At 38.7% G+C, this 21236-nt stretch overlaps 3 protein-coding genes and 1 pseudogene across 4 annotated transcripts; 3 read left to right on the top strand and 1 right to left on the bottom strand.

Annotated features, from left to right (window-relative positions):
• Positions 1-425: 425 nt before the first annotated feature.
• On the bottom strand, positions 426-3773 carry LOC144652284 (uncharacterized). Of its 2 annotated transcripts, none has more exons than XM_078512322.1 (5): positions 3444-3772; positions 3155-3352; positions 2591-2735; positions 1803-2128; positions 426-1344 (listed from the first exon to the last, which is right to left on the bottom strand). In XM_078512322.1, exons 1-5 carry the CDS (start codon positions 3634-3636, stop codon positions 1094-1096), a joined length of 1113 nt encoding a protein of 370 aa, XP_078368448.1. In that variant the 5' UTR covers positions 3637-3772; the 3' UTR covers positions 426-1093. The 2 variants fall into 2 exon arrangements, with proteins under 2 accessions (XP_078368448.1, XP_078368449.1); XM_078512323.1 differs by having other exon boundaries at positions 1210-1344; positions 1798-2128; positions 3444-3773.
• Positions 3643-10852, top strand: LOC144652224 (uncharacterized). The gene is made up of 9 exons (XM_078512237.1): positions 3643-3979; positions 4607-5560; positions 6003-6050; positions 6202-6372; positions 6763-6927; positions 9403-9759; positions 10149-10202; positions 10585-10688; positions 10817-10852. Exons 1-9 carry the CDS (start codon positions 3805-3807, stop codon positions 10850-10852), a joined length of 2064 nt encoding a protein of 687 aa, XP_078368363.1. The 5' UTR covers positions 3643-3804.
• Positions 10853-11149: 297 nt separating this feature from the next.
• LOC144652281 (uncharacterized) lies at positions 11150-13937 on the top strand. Its single transcript, XM_078512318.1, has 2 exons — positions 11150-11523; positions 12140-13937. The coding sequence occupies exons 1-2, from the start codon at positions 11152-11154 to the stop codon at positions 12962-12964; spliced, it is 1197 nt and encodes a 398-aa protein (XP_078368444.1). The 5' UTR covers positions 11150-11151; the 3' UTR covers positions 12965-13937.
• Positions 13938-18802: 4865 nt separating this feature from the next.
• LOC144652225 (uncharacterized) lies at positions 18803-19567 on the top strand (annotated as a pseudogene).
• Positions 19568-21236: the final 1669 nt, after the last annotated feature.

Below are 21236 nucleotides of genomic sequence, written 5' to 3' on the forward strand. Positions count from 1 at the left end.
CTTGGAAATTTGCTGGATTTCATGGAAAATCCCAGTTTGGAAAAATTGCAATTTATCCAGAGTTGGTTTACCAATTTTTATCCAGGCATGTTTAATAACAATACCAACCCTGGTAAATTTAAATATCCAAAACTGGAAAAGCCGCTGAAATCACAAAAACCAGGCCTGGAGCATGGAAATCTCCAACTGTGGAGTATTCAGTATCCAGAGCTGGATATTTAAAGTCTCAACATCTGGTATATCCCATATCCAGTGTTGGATTAATGAGATCTCCATATTAGGTAAATTTAATTTCCAGTATTGGATAAATGAGATCTCCATAGTTGGTAAATTTCATTTCCAGTGTTGGATTAATGAGATCTCCATAGTTGGTAAATTTCATTTCCAGTGTTGGATTAATGAGATCTCCATAGTTGGTAAATTTCATTTCCAGTGTTGGATTAATGGGATCTCCATAGTTGGTAAATTTCATTTCCAGTGTTGGATTAATGGGATCTCCACATCTGGTATATCTCATATCCAGTGTTGGATTAATAAGATCTCCATAGTTGGTAAATTTCATTTCCAATGTTGGATTAATGAGATCTCCACATCTGGTATATCTCATATCCAGTGTTGGATTAATAAGATCTCCATATTTGGTAAATATAATTTCCAGTGTTGGATTAATGAGATCTCCATATTTGGTAAATTTAATTCCAGTGTTGGATTAATGAGATCTCCGTATTTGGCAAATTTAATTTCCAGTGTTGGATTGATAAGATCTTTGTATTTGGCAAATGTCATATCCAGAATGGCCTCCATGGAATTTCAATATTTGGTTAAGTGAATGTCCAAATTAGCAGCCAACTTTTGTTACATTACACATGTATTGTTAAAATTATGAATGAATAAAAACTATGAATGTAGTGTACTACATTGTCAATCTGCTTCCTTTAGTCTTTAGAGATATTTTGGTTTTGGTGGAGGGGGATATAAATCAAAACACCAAATAAAACATAACAAACAATAAGTAAATTTCAAACATCTGTATTTCGTTCATTGTACACCAATGCAATGCCAGGTACAGCTATAAACAAAAAATACTTTATCACTAATTGCCTTGTGCAATTGTTACATCCTCTTGTGTCACTTTTGAATAGTCAGAATGAGACAACACAACTTTTTTAGTTTTTACAAGTGTTGATGCTACAGCTGTTATAAACGTATTCTTATCTTTATTTCGCAGTAAACTCAATCCCATTATCTTCGCTTGTTTCTTAAGATCATCCAGTCGAATCTCACTGCTAGATGTCTTCTTGAACCAGACTAACAGGACCGCTGTAGCGGACAGCAAGCTTAGACCTGAAATCAAACCACAGAAGAAAAAAAAACAGCCAAGTTTAGTGCAAATTTTGACAACAGTTTTTGCCGGCACAAACCTTGAATTTCAAAAAGGCTCTAAAGTGCCTATGTTGAAAAACATATAGAAGAAAACAGCTGGCAAATTGTTGAACTTTAAAGTCTACATGAAACAACTGAAATTTGTAGTAAGAATGGTCAGCAGCACAGATGGACCTACTCAAACTATATTTTCTACCTTTGTAAGGCAGTTTTGAAAGAACATGGTGATATTTTCTGTGTCAACAACATACCAAAGCAGTTACTGGCAATAAAAGAGGACCACCCTGCCCCACATGAATGCATGTAATTCATAGAACACATTTGTGCTCAAGTGAGACTTTCATTTAGTTAATTTCAGTGCCATTTGACTTGAGTATTTAAAATCAACATTGACACACTGTAAATTAAACTTACCGTACCATCAATAAAGTAGCAGTCATAATTCTTCCGTTTATCTTGTTGCTGACTTTGGGGGGTAACACTCCCTCCACTTGAGTCGCTGGCACTGCCCTCAGAAAGTAAGGGATCATTCTCCTTGCGTCTCCTCTCCTGCATGTGTTTCCGTATGATTCCTTCAATGGCCTTTGAACCCAATGCTCCTTTAATGAATGTGTATGTCTCATCCTTACCAAGTTGATCAACTATTTCCATAAGCTTCTTCGTATTTGTAGTGTTTCCTCTAAACCAGGGTGCTGGTTGATCATCAGGCCATACTGTTTTTGTGAAAGCAATAATCCTTTTCTTCCTAAGTGTTAAAAATAACACATCTTATCAGGCTACAATGGAAGAACATGCACTTTTAAAAGTTGACAATAGCGATACGAACAAAACTTGCCAAATATCTTGAAATAAAACCCTCATAGAATCAACACATATATTTGGCTAACACGACTGCTCGTTTGTCAATCAAGGGCCGTTCAAGTTGTAAAAAGTAGCACTGTAAATGAAATGTCGACTTCTTTGTGTAACCTTATCAGTAGCAGGTAATGTGTGGTTCCCAAAAATATCCATACAGTGTACCTCCCCCAAGGATGGTTCTTTGGTTTGAACCCTCCCACACCCCCTGGAATTTCCAGTTACATATGTAAGCTTCATACGTTCTTTTAAAAATTTTGGCTGTTAAGACCTCCCTCCCCCTTGGAATTTCCAAAGACCATCCTTGGGGTGGGCATGAAGATTTTCTGGAACCGCACAATGTAACACTTACTTAGTATTGTAGATGCTACGATCCATTGAAGTTAACTGATCTTTTTCTTTGTTGGACAAAACTCTATCTATCTCTTCAAAGCAAACAAGAGGCTCCAATCGGGATCTCTTGCTTGAAGGAGCATGTGTTTCATTGAGAGCTTTTCCTGGAGAACATTAAAACAAATAATAGCTCAAAGCTGTGCTCTTAGAATAATTGCAGGGTGCCCGAAGGCCCTTTTGTAAGAAATCTTGGGTGCCCAGCTCTTAAAAGCTTTCATGATAGCAAGCTACATGTACACATGTATTACATCCCACAAAACACAATAAAACTTCAATGAAACTTTGACCTCAATTATCTGTCTGGCACAACAAAGACAACTTCTTGACGTTCTTGTAGAAAATGTTGTGATCCTACTCAAGCTACATGTATCTGTCGGTCTGCCAACGGACAACACTGTCAACTTTCAGTCTCCCGAAAGCCCGCGAAAGTAACCCACACACGTGTAATTGTGATTTTCCGCTGCTATTTTTAATACAATGCCACATTTTCCAACATAAAGAACGTGTACAAGTCAAGACTTACCAAAAAGTTTTCTCACTGCCACGGCAAACTTGTCCTTTTTCCCAATAGTTTTGAGGCCCAAGCTGTTCATAGACTCATCAGAAAGAATTCTTTCGGATTGCAATGTGGCGCCGTCTACATCTTCTTTCTCAAAGTTTTCGGCAACCTCGTCGTTAAACAACTCTTTCGCCCATTTCTTTACTTCTTGAACGTCCCATTCTATTTAAAAACAAACAAGGAATCTGTGATTTAAGCTTAAAAAGAACAGAATTCCTCTTTGCGCGGTATTACATTTTTGGCGGGAACTTACCCTTTGCATTTTCTTTCTCGTCCGCTCTCTCGTTCCTTGGTACAACCGATTGTGTGGGAATAGGACTATCGGCCGGTGACAGTGTACTGTATGAAGTATCACAATCACTTTCTGGTTCTTTACTATCGAGTTGACCACATGTAGGTTCTGATGGCAACTTCGAACGATAAACCTGCCCTCGTTGAGAAGCCATGTTGGAATGAACGAACGGCTGCACAGATTTGCGCCAAATGATTGCACCACCATCACGTCACTTTTCTATACGCTGATTGGATAATCAGTCTGCCTATTTATGTAATTTGAATGTTGTGTCGCTATATTAAATGCCACCGCTGGCCGGCATGTAGTTGAGGCTGCAAACATGGCGGAGGGAACGAGCCAGCCATCTTCTCTTTGCTTTTGTTCTGCCAAGAAAACAGTTCATGTTCACTGTAGCTGCAGTTCCTGCAATGGAAAACCTGTTAATTACCGAACCCAAATATCCCACTTAGAATTTGAGAGGAATTTGGAAGCCGCCAATGCAGTCAGAGTACCAGGTAATTAGCTCAAATTATGAACTTGTTTTCATACACTTTTGTTGAATTGTGGTCGTTTCGCCCGAAACCCTGTTCGCCCGGAATAAAAGTTGCTTCGCCCGGTATAAAAGTCGGTTCCAAACGCACCAAACATATAAACCTGTCAAGAATTTACTTTCAGAAGATTTATTGGTCGTTCTTCACATCCACTGCCAATGCAAGCCGAAAGTGGCAGACGAGACAACAATGTACATGTACACGTAATTTTTCGGGCGAATCGATTTTCAGTCCGGGCGAAACGGTTCAAGGAAGACGTTTTTTATTTCCAGGCTTTATTGTTTCACGTTTCCTGGGAGCATTTTACGCCATTTTGCGCGTGCATTTAGACAGTTGTTTTCCCTATATAGCGCGAGTCCCGTAAAAGTAACAAAAGCCAGGTGTATTGTGATGATCATGTTTCGATTTTTCGTTGAGGTAGAATTGAGTTCAATATGAAAATTTCATATAAGCTTAATACGAGCTTGTTCCAAAGATAAACAATTGCAGTTCCTCGATTTCCTGATGATAATTCTCAGTATAGACTTATTTTTTTTATATTATACTTGGTTTTGAAAAAGTAAAATAAATGCAGTAAATTTTTTTTTACAGATTACCAATCCACTAGTTTGCAAGTGGAAGCAGTAAGTTTGCAGACTGGTACCTCAACCAATCTGGCCACTGAAGAATTAGAAGATGAAGATGCAGCTGAAGACTTTGCACAAATTTGTTCTCCTCAGCATCAAAACCTTTCTGATGTGGACCCCCCAATGGACTTTGAAGGTGTGGATGATATTGGAGATGATGGTGATGGTATAAATGGGGATGACAATGGACGAACTGCTCTTAGTACTGAAGATCAGAAGTTAAAATATGCGATTGTAAAGTGCATAGTTGAAGCTATTGAACTTAGTGTAAGAACAGGTTCTTCATTACGCACCATAGAAGACCTGCTTTGCTATGCTCGCCGCATGTATTGCAGAGGAAAAGAAATAGATGAAGAAGACCACGCAATGAAAATAAGGTGGCCCAAGGACTGGGAACAAGCCAAAAAATTTCTTGATGATGTAGGGTATAAAGATGCTAAAGAATACTTTATTTGCTTGAGTGCAGCACATAAAAACCACTGGGACATTATGGAGTTTGCAACTGAAAAGTGCCGCTTTTGCGGAGAAGCAGGAACTATAAAGTATTATTATTTTGGATTGCGTAGCAAAGTTAAGTTATGGGTTGCAGATCAGCAGATGTGTGAAAAGATGACAGCCCACTGGTCGGAAAAGGAGCACTGGATAAATGGAGGCGATGGTGGATGGAGCATTAAAAAGGAGGTATGGGATGGTACAAGATTTTCTGAGTTGGCTTGGTTTTGGAATCCTGATGAAACGTGGTGTTTGCCTGCAAGATGTGTCAGACAGGGTTGCAAAAATATCATCAGTGCAGAAGAAATATCACAGGCCCCTACTAAGTCTGATGGAAGTAGAGAATTGTTTTGCATCAGCTGCTGCACCAGATTTGATCATCACCCTAAGTATGTCAATGGTGATCCCAGGAATATAGCCTACATTGGTAAGATAGTTTATACACTAGTTAACATAAAAATGTTATTTCTGTATATATATGGTTGGTTTAAAGGAGATCACATTAATAGTATAAAATAGTTGGTAACTTTTTCAGCCAAAATCATAATTTTTCCTGCTCCAAACTTATGCTTTCAAATGTTTTAATTGGTCTTAGGATGTTCCTAGATTTATTCTGACTTCCTTCCCTGATGCATTCTTCCCTTTATGCCAAAATCAAAGTAGTCTACTACGAGAAATACTTTGGGGAGCAGAGTCTCTGTTGTGATATTATTTCTTAGTACCCTCTAGCCAAAAATATATAATTGAGATATATGTGTTTCTCTTATAATACATTTTGTAAGTTGAACAATAATATTATTCTAGTTCAATTAGTAATATTACTTAAGTTAAATTACAGGTAACAAGACAAACTCTTTTTGAATTTTCAGGCCACTGGGATGGTTTCCAACCATTTGGAAGCAAAACACGTAGTACTGGTAAGGTAGTTTCCTAACATCATTGACTCTAATGAATGGAGATTTACTTATAAAAGGATCCAACAGATTGCTACAACACAATCTTTTGTTGGTTGTCCATGTGCCATGACTGTATACACTGCCTCATTGAAACTTTGTTTTGCTTGAAAAGGTGCAATAGACGTGTCAGTGGCAAATATGACAAAGGAACAACGCTTGCAAACTGACGAGGTTTACACAGTTGGATTTGTTCCATCTTATGACCTCCCTGATGGACAGCCAAAGAGTCTTGACCCCTTCCTTGAACCACTTATCAGTGATATAGAGGCAGGATTCATTGGAGGTAAACTTATTTAGGTGTAGACAAATATTTGCATGACTGTGATTGCAACACAGTCATGCATGTAAGTAATACTAATTCCATTACTGTTGTCAATTGTTACACCCCTTGTAGTTGTATAGTAATGATAAGCAAAGTGGCAGCTCCCGATTCAGAAGCCTTATTTGTAGTTATTGCTTGTTGGTTATAAATGCTAACAGCAGGAAAATGGCAAATGCTCATAAACTCTCAAAGGAAACGAACAAAAAGGAACCATATGGCTACTTGTTGATATAACATGCATTAAAACACAAAACAACTGTTCATAATAATTAAAGTTGTCATTTGGTACTACATGTATCTTTATAAACTTGTTAATTCTTACTGCATGATATAACATTCTTATGCTTTCAGGATATCAATTGAACTATACAGGATCAATTCCAAATTTCCCACCCGGTGAAATAACCATCCGGCACATCTTGCTGCTTTGGACAGGAGATCATCCTGCACAGTGTGAAGTGTGCAAGACTAAGGGAGCTGGAGGCAAGAAAGGATGTCGAAGATGTCATTTATGTGGTAGGTGGTGTAGGATAGTGTAAGATAACTAGATCCATTGACTTACATATTTTTATAGCATATTTAAAACTAATAAAACTGCAATCCTTTATTAGGATGTAAATATTTTACAAGGGTTGCAAGAAATGTAAAAAGTGCTTGGGGAAGGTCAAGCAATTCTAGTCCATTGACCATTGGACTTGCCTAGACTATTTTTCTTAATGACAATTACAACCCTCCAAGTTAAGACCATTTTAGTCGCCATGGCGACCAAAATTTTGGAGCTGGCGACTAAATTGGAACCGAAGTCGCCAGACTGGCGACCAAAATTGAGAAGAAGGATTGAATCGTGAGCTTAATTTAGCAACTAAAATTTTTCAGTGGCGACCAAACTTGAGCAGTCAGTGGCCAAATGGCCACTAAGGAAAAAAATAAACTTGGAGGGTTGAATTACCATATTTTCTCAATTAAACGCCCCTGGCGTTTATTTCAAACTTGGCTTGGTGGACCAGGCGTTTATTTGAAGCCACCGTTTTTTCGGGGTCCGGCGTTTATTAACGAGGTGCAATTTTTTATCATAATCTGGTTGATTTATTATTACCAATTCTCCGAGACCCACAGGCAGTTTGTTAAGGCGGGACAATTTTTTCCTTCATACCGCCTCGACAAACTGTCCCTAGGTCTCCAAAGGTGATGATTACCAAAAGTTATAGTATTGCATACGGCACATGTTTGTTGCAATCGAGATTTGTGTCAAACATAAACAGTATAGGAGCAAGTAAATTTTAAACGGACACAAACATACCATACTAGTATGTCATAGCAGTGCCATTCAAGAGATACATTTACTTTTTAGTTCCCAAATAAACGCCGGGACCTCGATTACAGCAAGGCGTCCAAAAGTGTGACCACTTTTAATTTATTCACATTCTTTCGTGCAGATTCAATCCAATCAGAAGTCAACTGAAAGCTGTTCCCGGCTTCTGATTGGATTATAACTGCACGGAAGAATGTGAATAAATTAAAAGTGGTCACACTTTTGGGCACCTTGCTGTAAACACCCCCAACGTTTATTTAAAAATTAGCAATTTTGACCGGGCGTTTATACAAGGCCGACGTCTAATCGGTGTCCGGCATTTAATCAAGAAAATACGTAGCAGATCTCAGCCTAGCAGCATTTAATTTTTTGTAAGCACCAATATTTCTATTATGCCTCCTAAAAGAAAGGATACCAAGAAATCACAGAAGCCTTCTACTCCTGAAAGCAGTTGGCTTTCCAAATTTTGTCGTTCAAACGACATTCCAGAGGAAGTTGTGGACATTTTGGCGCAGAACCAAATCACTTCTAAATTGTTTTTCGCCGCCATCACTGAGCAAGACTTGGCAGAGATGGGATTTGTCGTCGGTCAGAAGATCCTCCTTCGGCGAGTAATTTCCCGCCTCCAACAAGAAAACAACGAGGATCCGAAGGCCAGCAAACCTCTTTCGTCAGAGGCTTCTGATCCTCTTCCAGGTTTCGATCTCGAACAAGAGCTCTCAAACATTGAAGCGGCGTTGTCCAGCTCTTAGCCTTCCAAGAATAATGCCAAGGAGAATGATGAGGTTAAACCTACTGCTGCTTCTTCGTCTGGCACTACAGACGCAACATCCCCGCCAGAAGGTAAGCCGTTATTGCCTTCTGATTTCATCTATGGCGCAGACGGTAAACAGCTGAAACCCTTACAGCTTTCTTATGCGCAATTTGTGCTTGCAAACATTAAAATCCTCGAGTCTCTATTCACCAAAAGCCCGCGCGAGGCAGAGGAATACCTCACATATTTGAAGTTTTTGGCGATCAAAGGGACACGTTTCCAGACTAAGGCCATCCTAGCCTTTGATCAGGACTACCGTGCCACTAAGGCAAGAGAAAATTACAGCTGGGGTTCTAACCTTGACGATTTGAGCGCCCAGTATTTCGACGCCGCTGTCGCTCAGCGCCCATCAAGAGCAAGCGATAATCGCGGGGAAAGCCGTGTGTCATCCGGGGAGGAGTTCTGTTTTCGCTGGAATTTCAACCAAAATGGCTGTCCCAACCCCCAGTCTTGTCGATACAAGCACGCCTGTATCCACTGTTCCTCCGACAGTCTGGTTAATCATTACTGGGCGTATCGCGTGCTTGCGTGAGGACCCAAGTTCTGTAATCATATCGTAGCAGATCTCAGCCTAGCAGCATTTAATTTTTACCCACCCTCCCACCCGCGAGCCGCATCAGGGGGGTGGCTTTCGGTTTTGCCTACCCCTTGTTGCGGCTTTGCTTTTTCCGGCAAACAATAAAGTCAGCATATTTGTATATAGCCGTTGTTGTTTGATGTTTCCATATTACTCGTAACCTTGTTGATTGACACGTAGGATTATACGGTATCAATGCTTTCTCTTACATTTAAATTTAGTTTGAAACACTTGAAAGCATGTCTATTTACAAGGATGTACATTATTATTTTTGGTTTCTCTGTGTAGGTACCTGGCTAAGTGAGCACATGCACAACTACTATCCAAATTTCAGAGAACAATATAGACACCCACATCAAAAGAGATTGCTTGAAGAAGAATTACCCATGATGAAGACATTAGAAGAGGAAGAAAGGCCTACCTATTTTCAAAGAATGAGCAGGGACAGTGGTCTACTGGGACTATCAGTGCTTCATAGGTTGTATCCCCTCTATGGATTTGATGTTCTCAGAGACACTGTCTTTGATGCTATGCACCTGCTGCCTCTTAATGTTGTCAAGAATCACATTGAGAGATGGATTACTCTGGGCCATTTGGACAAAAAAGATCTCAACACTAATTTGTCAAAAATGCCGTGGACTGTTGGTAATTAATAATAAATTTTTTTCAGTTTCTTGTGAGGAAATGACTGAAGTGGTCAACTTTTCAAGACAGTATAACAAGTCATTTTGCTAGTACAGGGAAATCATTTAACTATACCTGAATGTTAATGCTATGAGAGAAAAAAAATCAAGTAACCATTATGAAGTTTGATTACGTGCATGTGAGGTGAAGTGTATTATTAAAGATTACTTTTAATAATATTGTTTAATACCAACAATGTTTCATTAATTAATTATGTAGCTGATATACCTACTAGAATTGCTTAAGGAGTGAATTTTAAACAAATAAATGAATTGCAATAATTTAAATAGCCCCGCTTAATTAACTGTTACCTAACACCATGATAATATGTTGTTGTTTTTTTCTTACAGATTATCGTGCATCTCGCTTACCTCTGGATGTAAACTCAATGGGTTACTGGAAAGGTACATGTAATTACATTGATTGCTTTGAGCTGTTGTGGGGAGCCTCTTTAATTTAATAGTCAATAATGTTGTTATGGGTACATCATAATATTTTAACATTGAAACTATTAATATAGATATTTAATCCGCATTTCTGAAGTATTTACATAAAAAAAATCATCAATCTTTATTATACTCATCAAATCCAACTGGTGAATAATACAGGATGTCTGTAAGTGCCTGCATGCGCGCAGTAGCAGTTTTCCCTTAAGCCTTTCTTGCAAATTTACCTTCTTCCTAGTGACACTTTAAAACATTTGTCATCTGTTCATCAGCTTGAACCTGATTTTTATGTCTTCTGAATTAATAACTTTGACACCTGCTTCTCATTATCCTTTTAAAGCTGAGGAATACCAGAAACTAGCTTTTCCAGCATCAGAGTTTGTTTTCCATGGAATACTTTCCGAGGAAGAATTAAAACTTTGGGCACCCGTTCCCAGAAGGCATGTACTGAAACCCGAAACAACGAAACGAAACCACCGAAACGAAACGACCGAAACGAAACCGCCGAAACAACCGAAACGGCCGAAACGAGCGAAACGAAACAAAATCACCGAAACAAGTAAAACTTCAAGATTTCCGCTACTTACCGTACTATATATTCAGGTTAGCCTACTATGCACTCCGGTTAGCCTACTAAACACTCTGGTTAGCCTACTATGCGCTCCCGTTAGCCTACTACACACTCAGGTTAGCCTACTATTCACTTCGGTTAGCCTACTATGCACTCCGGTTAGCCTGTTTACGGTTAGCTCTCAATAACTGTAATGGGTTTTGCTTGTTTCGGTGATTTCGTTTCGTTTTGCTTGTTTCGGTTGTTTCGGCGGTTTCGTTTCGGTCGTTTCGGTGGTTTCGCTCGTTTCGGTGGTTTCGTTTCGTTGTTTCGGGTTTTAGTACATGCCTTCCCAGAATGGTAGAATTCATCTTCAATTCAGGGAGAAATGGCTGGACGGATGAAATGATTGAGAACTTCAGATGCCTTGCTTACAGATATTGCATTTTGTGCGAAGAGCAGTATGGAGCTAATGCATGTGTTATCAACCTTCATAACCTGACACACTTTCCTGATGACATCCTGAGGTTTTCTGCACCAGATAATTTCTGGTGTTTCCAATTTGAAAGAGCCGTGAAGCGTTATGTAAAGCAAAGCAGCAACAAGAAGCATATTGAAAAATCCTTTGCTCGTAGAGAATGTCAAAGAGAATTCCTCAAATTTCAGCCAGACCTTAAGCTGATCTCATCAGAAAGAAACAGAATGACATGGGCTAGGGACAACGAGAAGGTACTATAATATGAAGTATATTATTCTATCATATAAGCATTGTGGTGACCAAGTAACAACATAATTAATTGGAAAACTCTCACAGTCACCTGCAGCTGAGTTAAATGCATGTGCTGTTGACTAATAATTTGAGATCTGAAGGTAACCTCAATCTCAAGCACTGTTAAACTACACTTACTCTGTCACTTCTTGGCCCCAAGCTTTGTCCAAACTTAGTCAAATGTGATAAACATTATTTTAAAAATATTTTTTACCTGTATCCAATGCTATGAATTGCGTGTTCATTGAACTAAGAACCTCAAAAATGTTTGTCACCCTAGTCAGAACAATATAGCCTACATAGCAAGCATTAACCCAGGCTGATATGGGCGTGCAAAGTTTGAGGCAAGGGCTTGTGCATGGTCTACGAGAATGCTTGCTATGCAAGCTATAACAATATTACTCAGTTAACACATACCTCCCTATAATGTTTATAACCAGTAAGCAATTTCATCTAACTTATAACTATAATTTTGTTACAATAACATGGTCTGTGTACTGCAGCCGAGGTCAAATTCATAATTTTTAGGCTATCGCTTAAAACTAATTTCCTTCTGTTTTACAATCAATGACTAAGGTAACTGCATCATCATTGGAAGGGGCCAAGTACCTCTTAAATCTCTGTTCAGGAGGGCCTCTTGCTGATAAAGTAAATCAAGGAGTGTTAATTGGTTCAGGCCAAATCCAGATGATGTCACATCAAAAGAGACAAACTGTTCTAGAATATTTGGAGCATGTTACAGCAGATGATCTCAGCAAAGCTGTTGAATCCTTTCGCAGTGCATTCCTTCCCATGCATTGCAAACCATTGGGTGGAAAGCTTTACAGGAAAGGAGACTTTGTTTCTGCAGTTCAAGAAGGGGCTGAAGTATTTTTGCAAATACAAGACTTCTACTTGATTAAAGTTAAAGATGACTACCAATCTCTTGTCCTTGTCCTTGGTGCGACTGTTGAACTGATCATTAACCCTGGTGGTGAGGTTGCAAGGCATCCTGTTAGTGATACTCTGTACATTCAACCTGCAAACTCTTTAATTTGTTTAAGTTTGAAAGACCTTAGACGAGAGATCATGCTGTTTCCAGATACAGGTAACAAATATGCAGTGGTGGATCCGTTCAGGGAAGATGTGCATCTCCCCAAGGTAATTGTGCCAGTCTACCCTGAAGTTGGCGATTTTGTTTGTGTAACTGGTCAGGATGACGAACTTTGGAGGGCATTGGTTACAGATGTCAACTACCATGCATTGACTGTTGGAGGATTTTTCTATGTAAAACATTCCCATTTTGATGACAATAATCTCTGGATAAGAGAGAGACCACAAAGGAAGGAGACAATCCATTTCAATAGCATTGTGTCCATTGTAGATGGAGAATGGGTTGGCACTGCTTGGAGAGATGCCTAAACAATGCTCAGCACACCGTTTTATACACTCAGTCATCTTTATTGTTTCCATTATTGGATATTCTACAAGTAGGTGGAACATAACTTTGGATTAATTAGGACTGGCAAACACATTCAGATCTAGGTTATGTCAATGGTACTAATAATTATCTAAAAACCCAGAGTAATTTACCAAATCTGGATAATGAAGGTTTGTTGTTACATAATTTCTTGTTTTTGCTCTTATCCAGGTTTGGATTTGGGAAAAAGGCGACAGCATGGCAAGTAAATTATCCAGATTTGGCGATTGTAAATCAGGATATTTAGTAATCCAGAGTGATTTACCAAACCTGGATAATAAAGAAAACGGATTGTTGAATTCCATTGTTGTTTTTGCTCTTATCCAGGTTTGGATTTGGGAAGAAGCCAGTATTGGCAAGTAAATTATCCAGATTTGGCGATTGTAAATCAGGATATTTAGTAATCCAGAGTGATTTACCAAACCTGGATAATAAAGAAAACGGATTGTTGAATTCCATTGTTGTTTTTGCTCTTATCCAGGTTTGGATTTGGGAAAAAGCCAGTATTGGCAAGTAAATTATCCAGATTTGGCGATTGTAAATCAGGATATTTAGTAATCCAGAGTGATTTACCAAACCTGGATAATAAAGAAAATGGATTGTTGAATTCCATTGTTGTTTTTGCTCTTATCCAGGTTTGGATTTGGGAAAAAGCCAGTATTGGCAAGTAAATTATCCAGATTTGGCGATTGTAAATCAGGATATTTAGTAATCCAGAGTGATTTACCAAACCTGGATAATAAAGAAAACGGTTTGTTGAATTCCATTGTTGTTTTTGCTCTTATCCAGGATTGGATTTGGGAAAAAGCCAGTATTGGCAAGTAAATTATCCAGATTTGGCGATTGTAAATCAGGATATTTAGTAATCCAGACTGATTTACCAAACCTGGATAATAAAGAAAACAGAGTGCAGCCTCTTGGGCATGTACTAAAACCCGAAACAACGAAACGAAACCACCGAAACGAAACGACCGAAACGAGCGAAACCACCGAAACGACCGAAACGAAATGACCGAAACGAGCGAAACCACCAAAACGACCGAAACGAAACCGCCGAAACGAGCGAAACGAGACGAAATCACCGAAACAAGCAAAACCCATTACAATTATTGAGAGCTAACCGTAAACAGGCTAACCGGAGTGCATAGTAGGCTAACCTAAGTGAAACGTAGGCTAACCGGAGTGTGTAGTAGGCTAACAGGAGTGTATAGTAGGCTAACCGGGGTTTATAGTAGGCTAATCAGAATGTAGAGTAGGCTAAACGGGGTGTATAGTACGGTAAGTGGCGAAAATCTTGAAGTTTTGCTTGTTTCGGTGATTTCGTTTCGTTTCGCTTGTTTCGGCCGTTTCGGTTGTTTCGGCGGTTTTGTTTCGCTCGTTTCGGTCGTTTCGTTTCGGTCGTTTCGTTTCGTTGTTTCGGGTTTTAGTATATGCCAGCCTCTTGATTTTCTAGAAATCCAGGTTGAAGCCTGCTTTTTAATATCCAGAACAGGAAAAATCCCTGCTTTCCGATACTGAACAAAAATCCAAGAGAAAACCAGGTACGAGCCAAACTTGGTTTTCATCTCAACATGGATATTGATGAATCCTGGGGAAAACCAAGTAAAAAATAGATTGGATTTTTGGAATTTTTTTCCAGTGTTTGTTCAGTTTCAACAAGAGAAACACAGAAGTCAGCACTGTTTTCAAGCAGTTAGTGGTTTATCTTGTCTTGTGCCTGAAATCACATCCAGAGTTCTCTAATCTCTCGCCGTCTGTCGCTGTGAAGCGCTCTCGAACTTGTTTATCGCATCTTTGAATGCGTAATTACGGCAAATTATGCCTCCCACTCGAAGGACTCAGAGAAGACATGCCGCTGTGACCGACCAGATCAACGCAATCTCAGCCGACCTTGACTTAAACAGACTGTACCTTAAGGATTTGCGAGCGATGTGTAGTCGTCTTCACCTTTCTGCAGCCGGTACTCGAGCTGCAATAGTGAAACGCCTGAAGGAGACCCGGAAAAACTGCGTGCATCCGTGCCGTTAAGTGCAATGTTAAAGCTCGGAAAGCTAATAACTCCTAAAACTGATGTTTTCACTTTGGCACTTGAGGAGTTTTCCGTCAAGGACATGACATGGCTTGAACCTTTTCAAGTTAGGTTTTCATTACAAAAGGAAAAATTGCACTGTCAGGAGTTCAGGATGGAAGTATGTAGTAAAGAAGTTAAAGGAAGATCAAACTGGCGACATTGTAGGGTTGTTTGGTAGCATAGAAGGTCATACGTGAAAAGCTGTTCAAATGAATTCACTGGCCCGAAATTTTGCTAAGAACTTAGAATTGGAGAAGCCACAGGAGTTTGGTGACACATTCTCCTATACGAAAGTATACTTTTGTAAACTAAGTGGAGATTGTGTCACTGTGGAAAAGTTTTTGGATGGCACTAGCCCATTCTCAAAGTATGTTAACAATACAGGGGACATCTACCCTGACAGAAGTGAAGTCTGTCTGAAAGCTGAGACCTTTGTCCATTACACCTACGTAGGCTCTGGTAAAAAAAAACTAATGGTTGTAGACATTCAAGGAAAAGGTTACGATCTTTGTGTTCCTGAAATTGCTAGTGTAGACTTAAGGGATGCAAATGATCAGACCATTCTCTTCTGTTCTGGAAACTTGTCTGGTGCTGCCATTGAAAGATTCAAGGAAGTGCATCTCTGCAATAAATACTGCACTCTACTAAAACTTGGTAAAGAGTAGTATGCCTCTACAAAAGAATGTTCTAAGACTACTGACATAGATTTCATACTTATGCTTGTTTCCTTGACTGATAGAGCAGTTTTTAATCAAGATAATTTGAGGCTGTCAGGTAGAGAAAAGCTACATACAATAGTGGTACAACTAAACAAGACTAAAGTGTTCCAGTCACAAGTATTCCAAAAAGTCAGAGCAAAACAATAGTTAATATGAATTAGTCATCACTTGAATAAGAATTGCTACAGATCACTTAATTGACATCTTCATGTACTGTAAATCTCCTGTTAAGCCCCTCTCCCCGAAACAGTACTTATCACAAGTTATAAACCCAAGAGGAGATGGGAGAGGCTTTATAGAGGATTTACGATACTATAGGCTTGGTAAACATGAATTATTCTTACTAGGGTAACTACACGTAATCTGATGTTGAAATTACAGAGCTGAGATAAGAATCAGTTTGCAAATTGATGTGATCACGATGTGAGCAGCTGTAAAGCACTGTGGATGTTTATTTTTAACTGGCAACTGTCAGCACTTGTTTATGAACTGCTTCAAATCGCATCTTTGAAGTTTACTATAAGTGTTTGTCAAATTAAATTTCTCTAGGGTAACTACATGTAATCCCATGTTTAAAATTACAAAGCAGAGACCAGAAGCATTTTCAATGTTGACAAGATCACAATATGAACAGCTATTGAAGCATTATAAATGTTTTCATCATATTCATTCAACTAAGAAAGGTAATAATCTGCTTACAAGTTTAAATGACAACATTAAGCCATAATCGTTTATTGTATCATGAGACAGTAGCACTGTGTAAGTCAAACCCTGTTGGGATCAGAGTTGGCTTTCAAATACAAATAGGCATTTGCAGCCTCTGCAGGCTCTATCTCATTGGTGTCTGGGATATGCCTTTCCCATTCCATGTGGAAGTTTGGCTCTAAATAATTATCTGTATCATCAAGGACATTTGATAAGTTTGCAACTTCCATGAGTTGTTGCTCTGTAATAGGGAAACAACATTTTTCACCACCATACTGATCTAGACATTGATAAATGTGCTCTGGTACTCCTGTGGGAAGCTCTTTACCCCTCTGTTTTCGGACTCTATGGTAGTTCCAGACAGAAACTCTGAATACATCAAGCTCCTTCTGCAGAACTGGAATGTAAACATATGCCAGCATATTCCTGCAAGTAAACCGATGAATGTTATAGTTAACCATTTTAGTCAATGAAATTAAATGCCAGTTCAGTTTACCTAAAACGTTTAAACAGTTTGTAGTTGCTTGTGTAGTGTGTTGGTGAAGTTCTCCTTTGTACCAATTTAGTGGTTATTCATTTTTAGTCAAATGAAGAACAATACATCAGTTGATTTTGGGGAAGCTATGATGTTTCTCAAATTTTATTTGTCTTACCTGCTGCAGTAACCAGTGCCACATGGTAATCATGATCAGGCAGTTCACTTTAAACTTATTATTCAGGACTGTTATAAAAGTTTCACTACATGTTTTACCTGTCTTGTCCATTAGTAGGGTCATAATCACCATCCACAACCAATGTAGACAATTGCCTTTTAAAGAACCTCTCCATCCTGTCCAGAAGTTCTCTCCACCACCTTTCAATTTTGTTTTGAGTGGAAGAAGCATACAATACGCTCCCTGCTGCATCTGCTCGATCACCATGTTTGTCAAGAAGGAAACACTGCATTGTGGACATAATATCAGTTTCTATTCCCCGGTTTATGCAAATTCTCTCTGGCAATACTGTAAGAAGAGTGACAATTTAAACACCATCAATCGCTTAGCTTGGCTTTGTTAGTAGCAAAGTACTTTATCTACAAATGCAACTTGGTTGAAGATTCCCTGAATTTTTCACTATTTAAACTACAGTTTCGAGAAATCATAATGACGGAAAAATACATTGCAATTAAGAACAAAACTGTCAAGCCGTTTAATGACAAATGGCATTGCTTTATCGCGAAAAACTTTATCCCAGCAGACTTTGCCACTACCAACGTCTCCGAAATCTAGTCTAATATAGTTATAATTATAGTCATAATTCTTTTAAATGCCACTTACCTATGTAGTTTTTTTTAATAGCGCCTAGCATTTATTTGTTTTTCCGTTTATTTCGATGTTATATTGTTTACATTTTGAATGTATTTGAATGTACTTATTTTTGCTTTTTGCTTTCGTGTATATAGTTTTTCTTTTTTTATTTATCACTTGTATTGTATGTAATGTTTGTTTATTCAATAAAGCATCAAAAAAGAAAAAAAAGAAGAGTGACAATATATTGATTTTATTATTTTCATTTTTTTCTTTTCCCCCTCTATTCTGCATAGTTGTTGTAGTGACATATTTATTTATTTTTTAAACGTTTTGCATCATCTTATTTGAAAATATGATTTAAAAAAAAAACAACAGGTTGTATGTAAACATCCTATTACTGCTTGTATTGGGAGTGAGATGCTAACCTTCACTTTGATATAAATAATCCAGGTAAAACCTGCCAACAACCTTGGGGTTGCTGTTTGAGGTCCAGGTCCTCTGTTGAGGTACTTTCTAAATGTTCGTAGACCATAATTATAGCTTCTTGGGTTTTGGTCTCTGGGTTTAAATACTAACTTGATAAACGAGTCCCGTGTCCTGAAGTAAGAAGTGCGCAAAGAGAATGACAAGTTTGTGGCCCCTTACTTGGAAGTCGTAGCCAGTTTATTTTACATTTATGGTTAAGCCTTATTACATTTATGGTTGTTCAGTTTATTACATTTATGGGCAAATTTCATTACATTTATGGTTAGTGGATTTATTACATTTGTGGTTAAAAGTTATTACATTTATGGTTAGTATTACATTTATGGTCAATTTGTATTACATTTATGGTTGGTATTACATTTATGGGTGATACAAGGGCAAAGTGAGAGTGTGAACATGCGGTTAGCGACATTGAATGAGGCCTGGAAAACTCATCTGCTTTGGGCGTTCTATCAAGACCAAGCAAAGCAAGATGCATTAAGCCAACTTGATGAGAAAACAATTATTGTCATAAACGACTGGGCGATGAAGCTACTACCCATGAAATTTAGAGAAACCCAATCTCAATGATTCGCAAAACGTGGCCTTAGTTGGGATTTTTCTGCCGTGATTCACAATTCAGGTCACCCTGACTGCCAAGCTAAAGGCAACGGCGAGCATGTGATTCATACATATGTGGCTGCCTTTGATGATTGCATGTAAGATTGGTTTTCTGTGACTTGTATAATCGAATAAGTCCTTGTTACCGTGAAGGAAACACACCCAACTGTGTCAAAAGCTGTGTTACGCAGTGACAATGCGGGCTGTTACCATAGCACCTCTCTTTTGACAACTATTAACTCTTCCAGCAAGCGAACAGGTGTAGAGGTCATACGTTATGATTTTTCGGATCCTCAAGCAGGAAAGAATCTCTGTGACTGCAAAATCGCGCCCTTCAAGCAGCGTCTGAGAAATTACGTAGCAGAAAACAATGACGTACAAACAGCAGAAGATGTGGAAAAAGGATTAGAATCCCCACCAGGTATTGCAGGCACTCGGGTGGCAGTTTGCAAAATCGACAAAACTAAAATGTCAAAGGCCGTTAAAAACAACAAGATCACGGGCATTACTAAATCTTATGACTTCTCTTATAGCCAAGATGGTATATGAGTCTGACAGGCATACAGCGTTGGCAAGGGCATGATGATTGAAGACTTTCAAAGTAAACAGGATGTTTCTGGGCTAGAGAGGCTAGAAAGGATAGGCAAGAAACATATGGGAAAGATTCATTTATAGAAATGCTGGCTGGCCAACACAACAAGATAGCATTGCTTAAATCACATGGAGATTTTTCTGATGGCAGTAGCTGGATGTCAGCACTAGTACAAGGTGAAAGCGGTGCATGTTAAGATAACCGCCCCTGCACACCAGATTATAGCTTGCGCTCTGTATAGGCCTCGACAGGCATCGTACGTGAGTAGCGGTACATCGTTTGAAGAATGGTGCAAACAAAGAGCCAGCCTTCAAAGTCCACAGTTCCATTTCTGGCAGCTTAATGTGCTGAGCGTTGAGTTAGTCGTACCAGCAACTTTCTTTTGTATGTTGAGGCTTTAACAAGAATTCAGTGGCTGTAAAATTCTCTTGACCACTACAACTACACATGTGCCAGTGCCATTCACCTATGTGAGGCATGGTTATGCTTCGCGATAAACACAAGCACCACAGAATACTGGAAGCATTTTGGAAGGCAAAGTTCACCGTTAATAGTGACCTTTCACTAGGATAGCTTTAGATGAAGACCATGAACAGAACAATGCCTTCATGAAAAGAAATGGAGGAGAAGTGGGGCTTACTGCATCGGCACTACTGAGATGGATGGTGTCTGGAACAGAGATGGCCAGGATTTTTGACCAATAAACAATGGACAATTTGGACGATCCATTCTAAAACTAGCAGTCATCTCTTAGTTCTTGATATTCAGAAGGTAATGAATGTAGCAGTCATTGATTCTGTCCGTAATTTGAAAGATCTTAGCGAACACCAGTGCAACAAGCTCTTTAACAGCAGAAAAGTAGAACGCACAACTCGACTTAGTGATAAGATAGAATAATTTGAGTTTTCTAGTGGCATCTCGATAAAGCAAAAACCCGCACACAACAGTAGCTACAGACCATGAGACTGTACTGGCATTTGTTTTCATCATTACGTATCACCAGTCAAGTGCGCGATGCTTACCTTGAAGTGTTTTTTCAACATGAAAACCAGTTGTCGCCTCCTCCTCAGTGAGTGAATGTGCATGCTAAACGCTGCAGAAGATGGTGTAGATGTGTAAAAGAAAATCTGCCCTGTCAGCGCCACAAATGTCAGGGACACTTGTGGGTCGAAATCATTGTATCGCTTATGAGCTTACTTCAGAACAGTCATAAAGTTAATCTCGGGGTTTATTTAACATGAGTGTAATGAAATATGTAATTTTAGCTAAGAAATGACCGCTCAAATTCTGTAAGACACTTTAAAGAAATTTTGATACCATGTTGTTTATCTTTGGTGTTAGATCATAAAAATAACAATTTGACGTTGTACCACGTCACTTTGTTCCATGTTGTCTTAATAAAAAATCTGGTTGGTGGCCATTTTGAAAAAGTCCCCTCCTTCCCTGAAAAAGGTCACATCCAGGATGCCTATAATGTTTGAAATGTTCACCATGATTTATAGTATTAGTGTGCCGAGTTTCATGCTTTTATCATAAAGTGCACAATACTTTCACTTATCCGCCGGACTATAATCCGTGGCTCTGTGGCTAATTTTTATCTGTATTCTTATTTTTTTCGTTGTTTTTAATTGTTTTGTAGTGGAGTCAATTGTTTTTTTTTTTGAGTCCAGATTTTTTGAGTCCAGGTTTTTTTTAGTGAAGAGTCAAGTCCATGTTTTATACTATGCCCTGTTTTGCATAACATCTGTATCA

The sequence above is a fragment of the Oculina patagonica genome, chromosome 4 (genome assembly GCF_052425735.1).
Source record: "Oculina patagonica isolate OP01 chromosome 4, crgOcupat, whole genome shotgun sequence".
Taxonomy (NCBI): Eukaryota; Metazoa; Cnidaria; class Anthozoa; order Scleractinia; family Oculinidae; genus Oculina; species Oculina patagonica.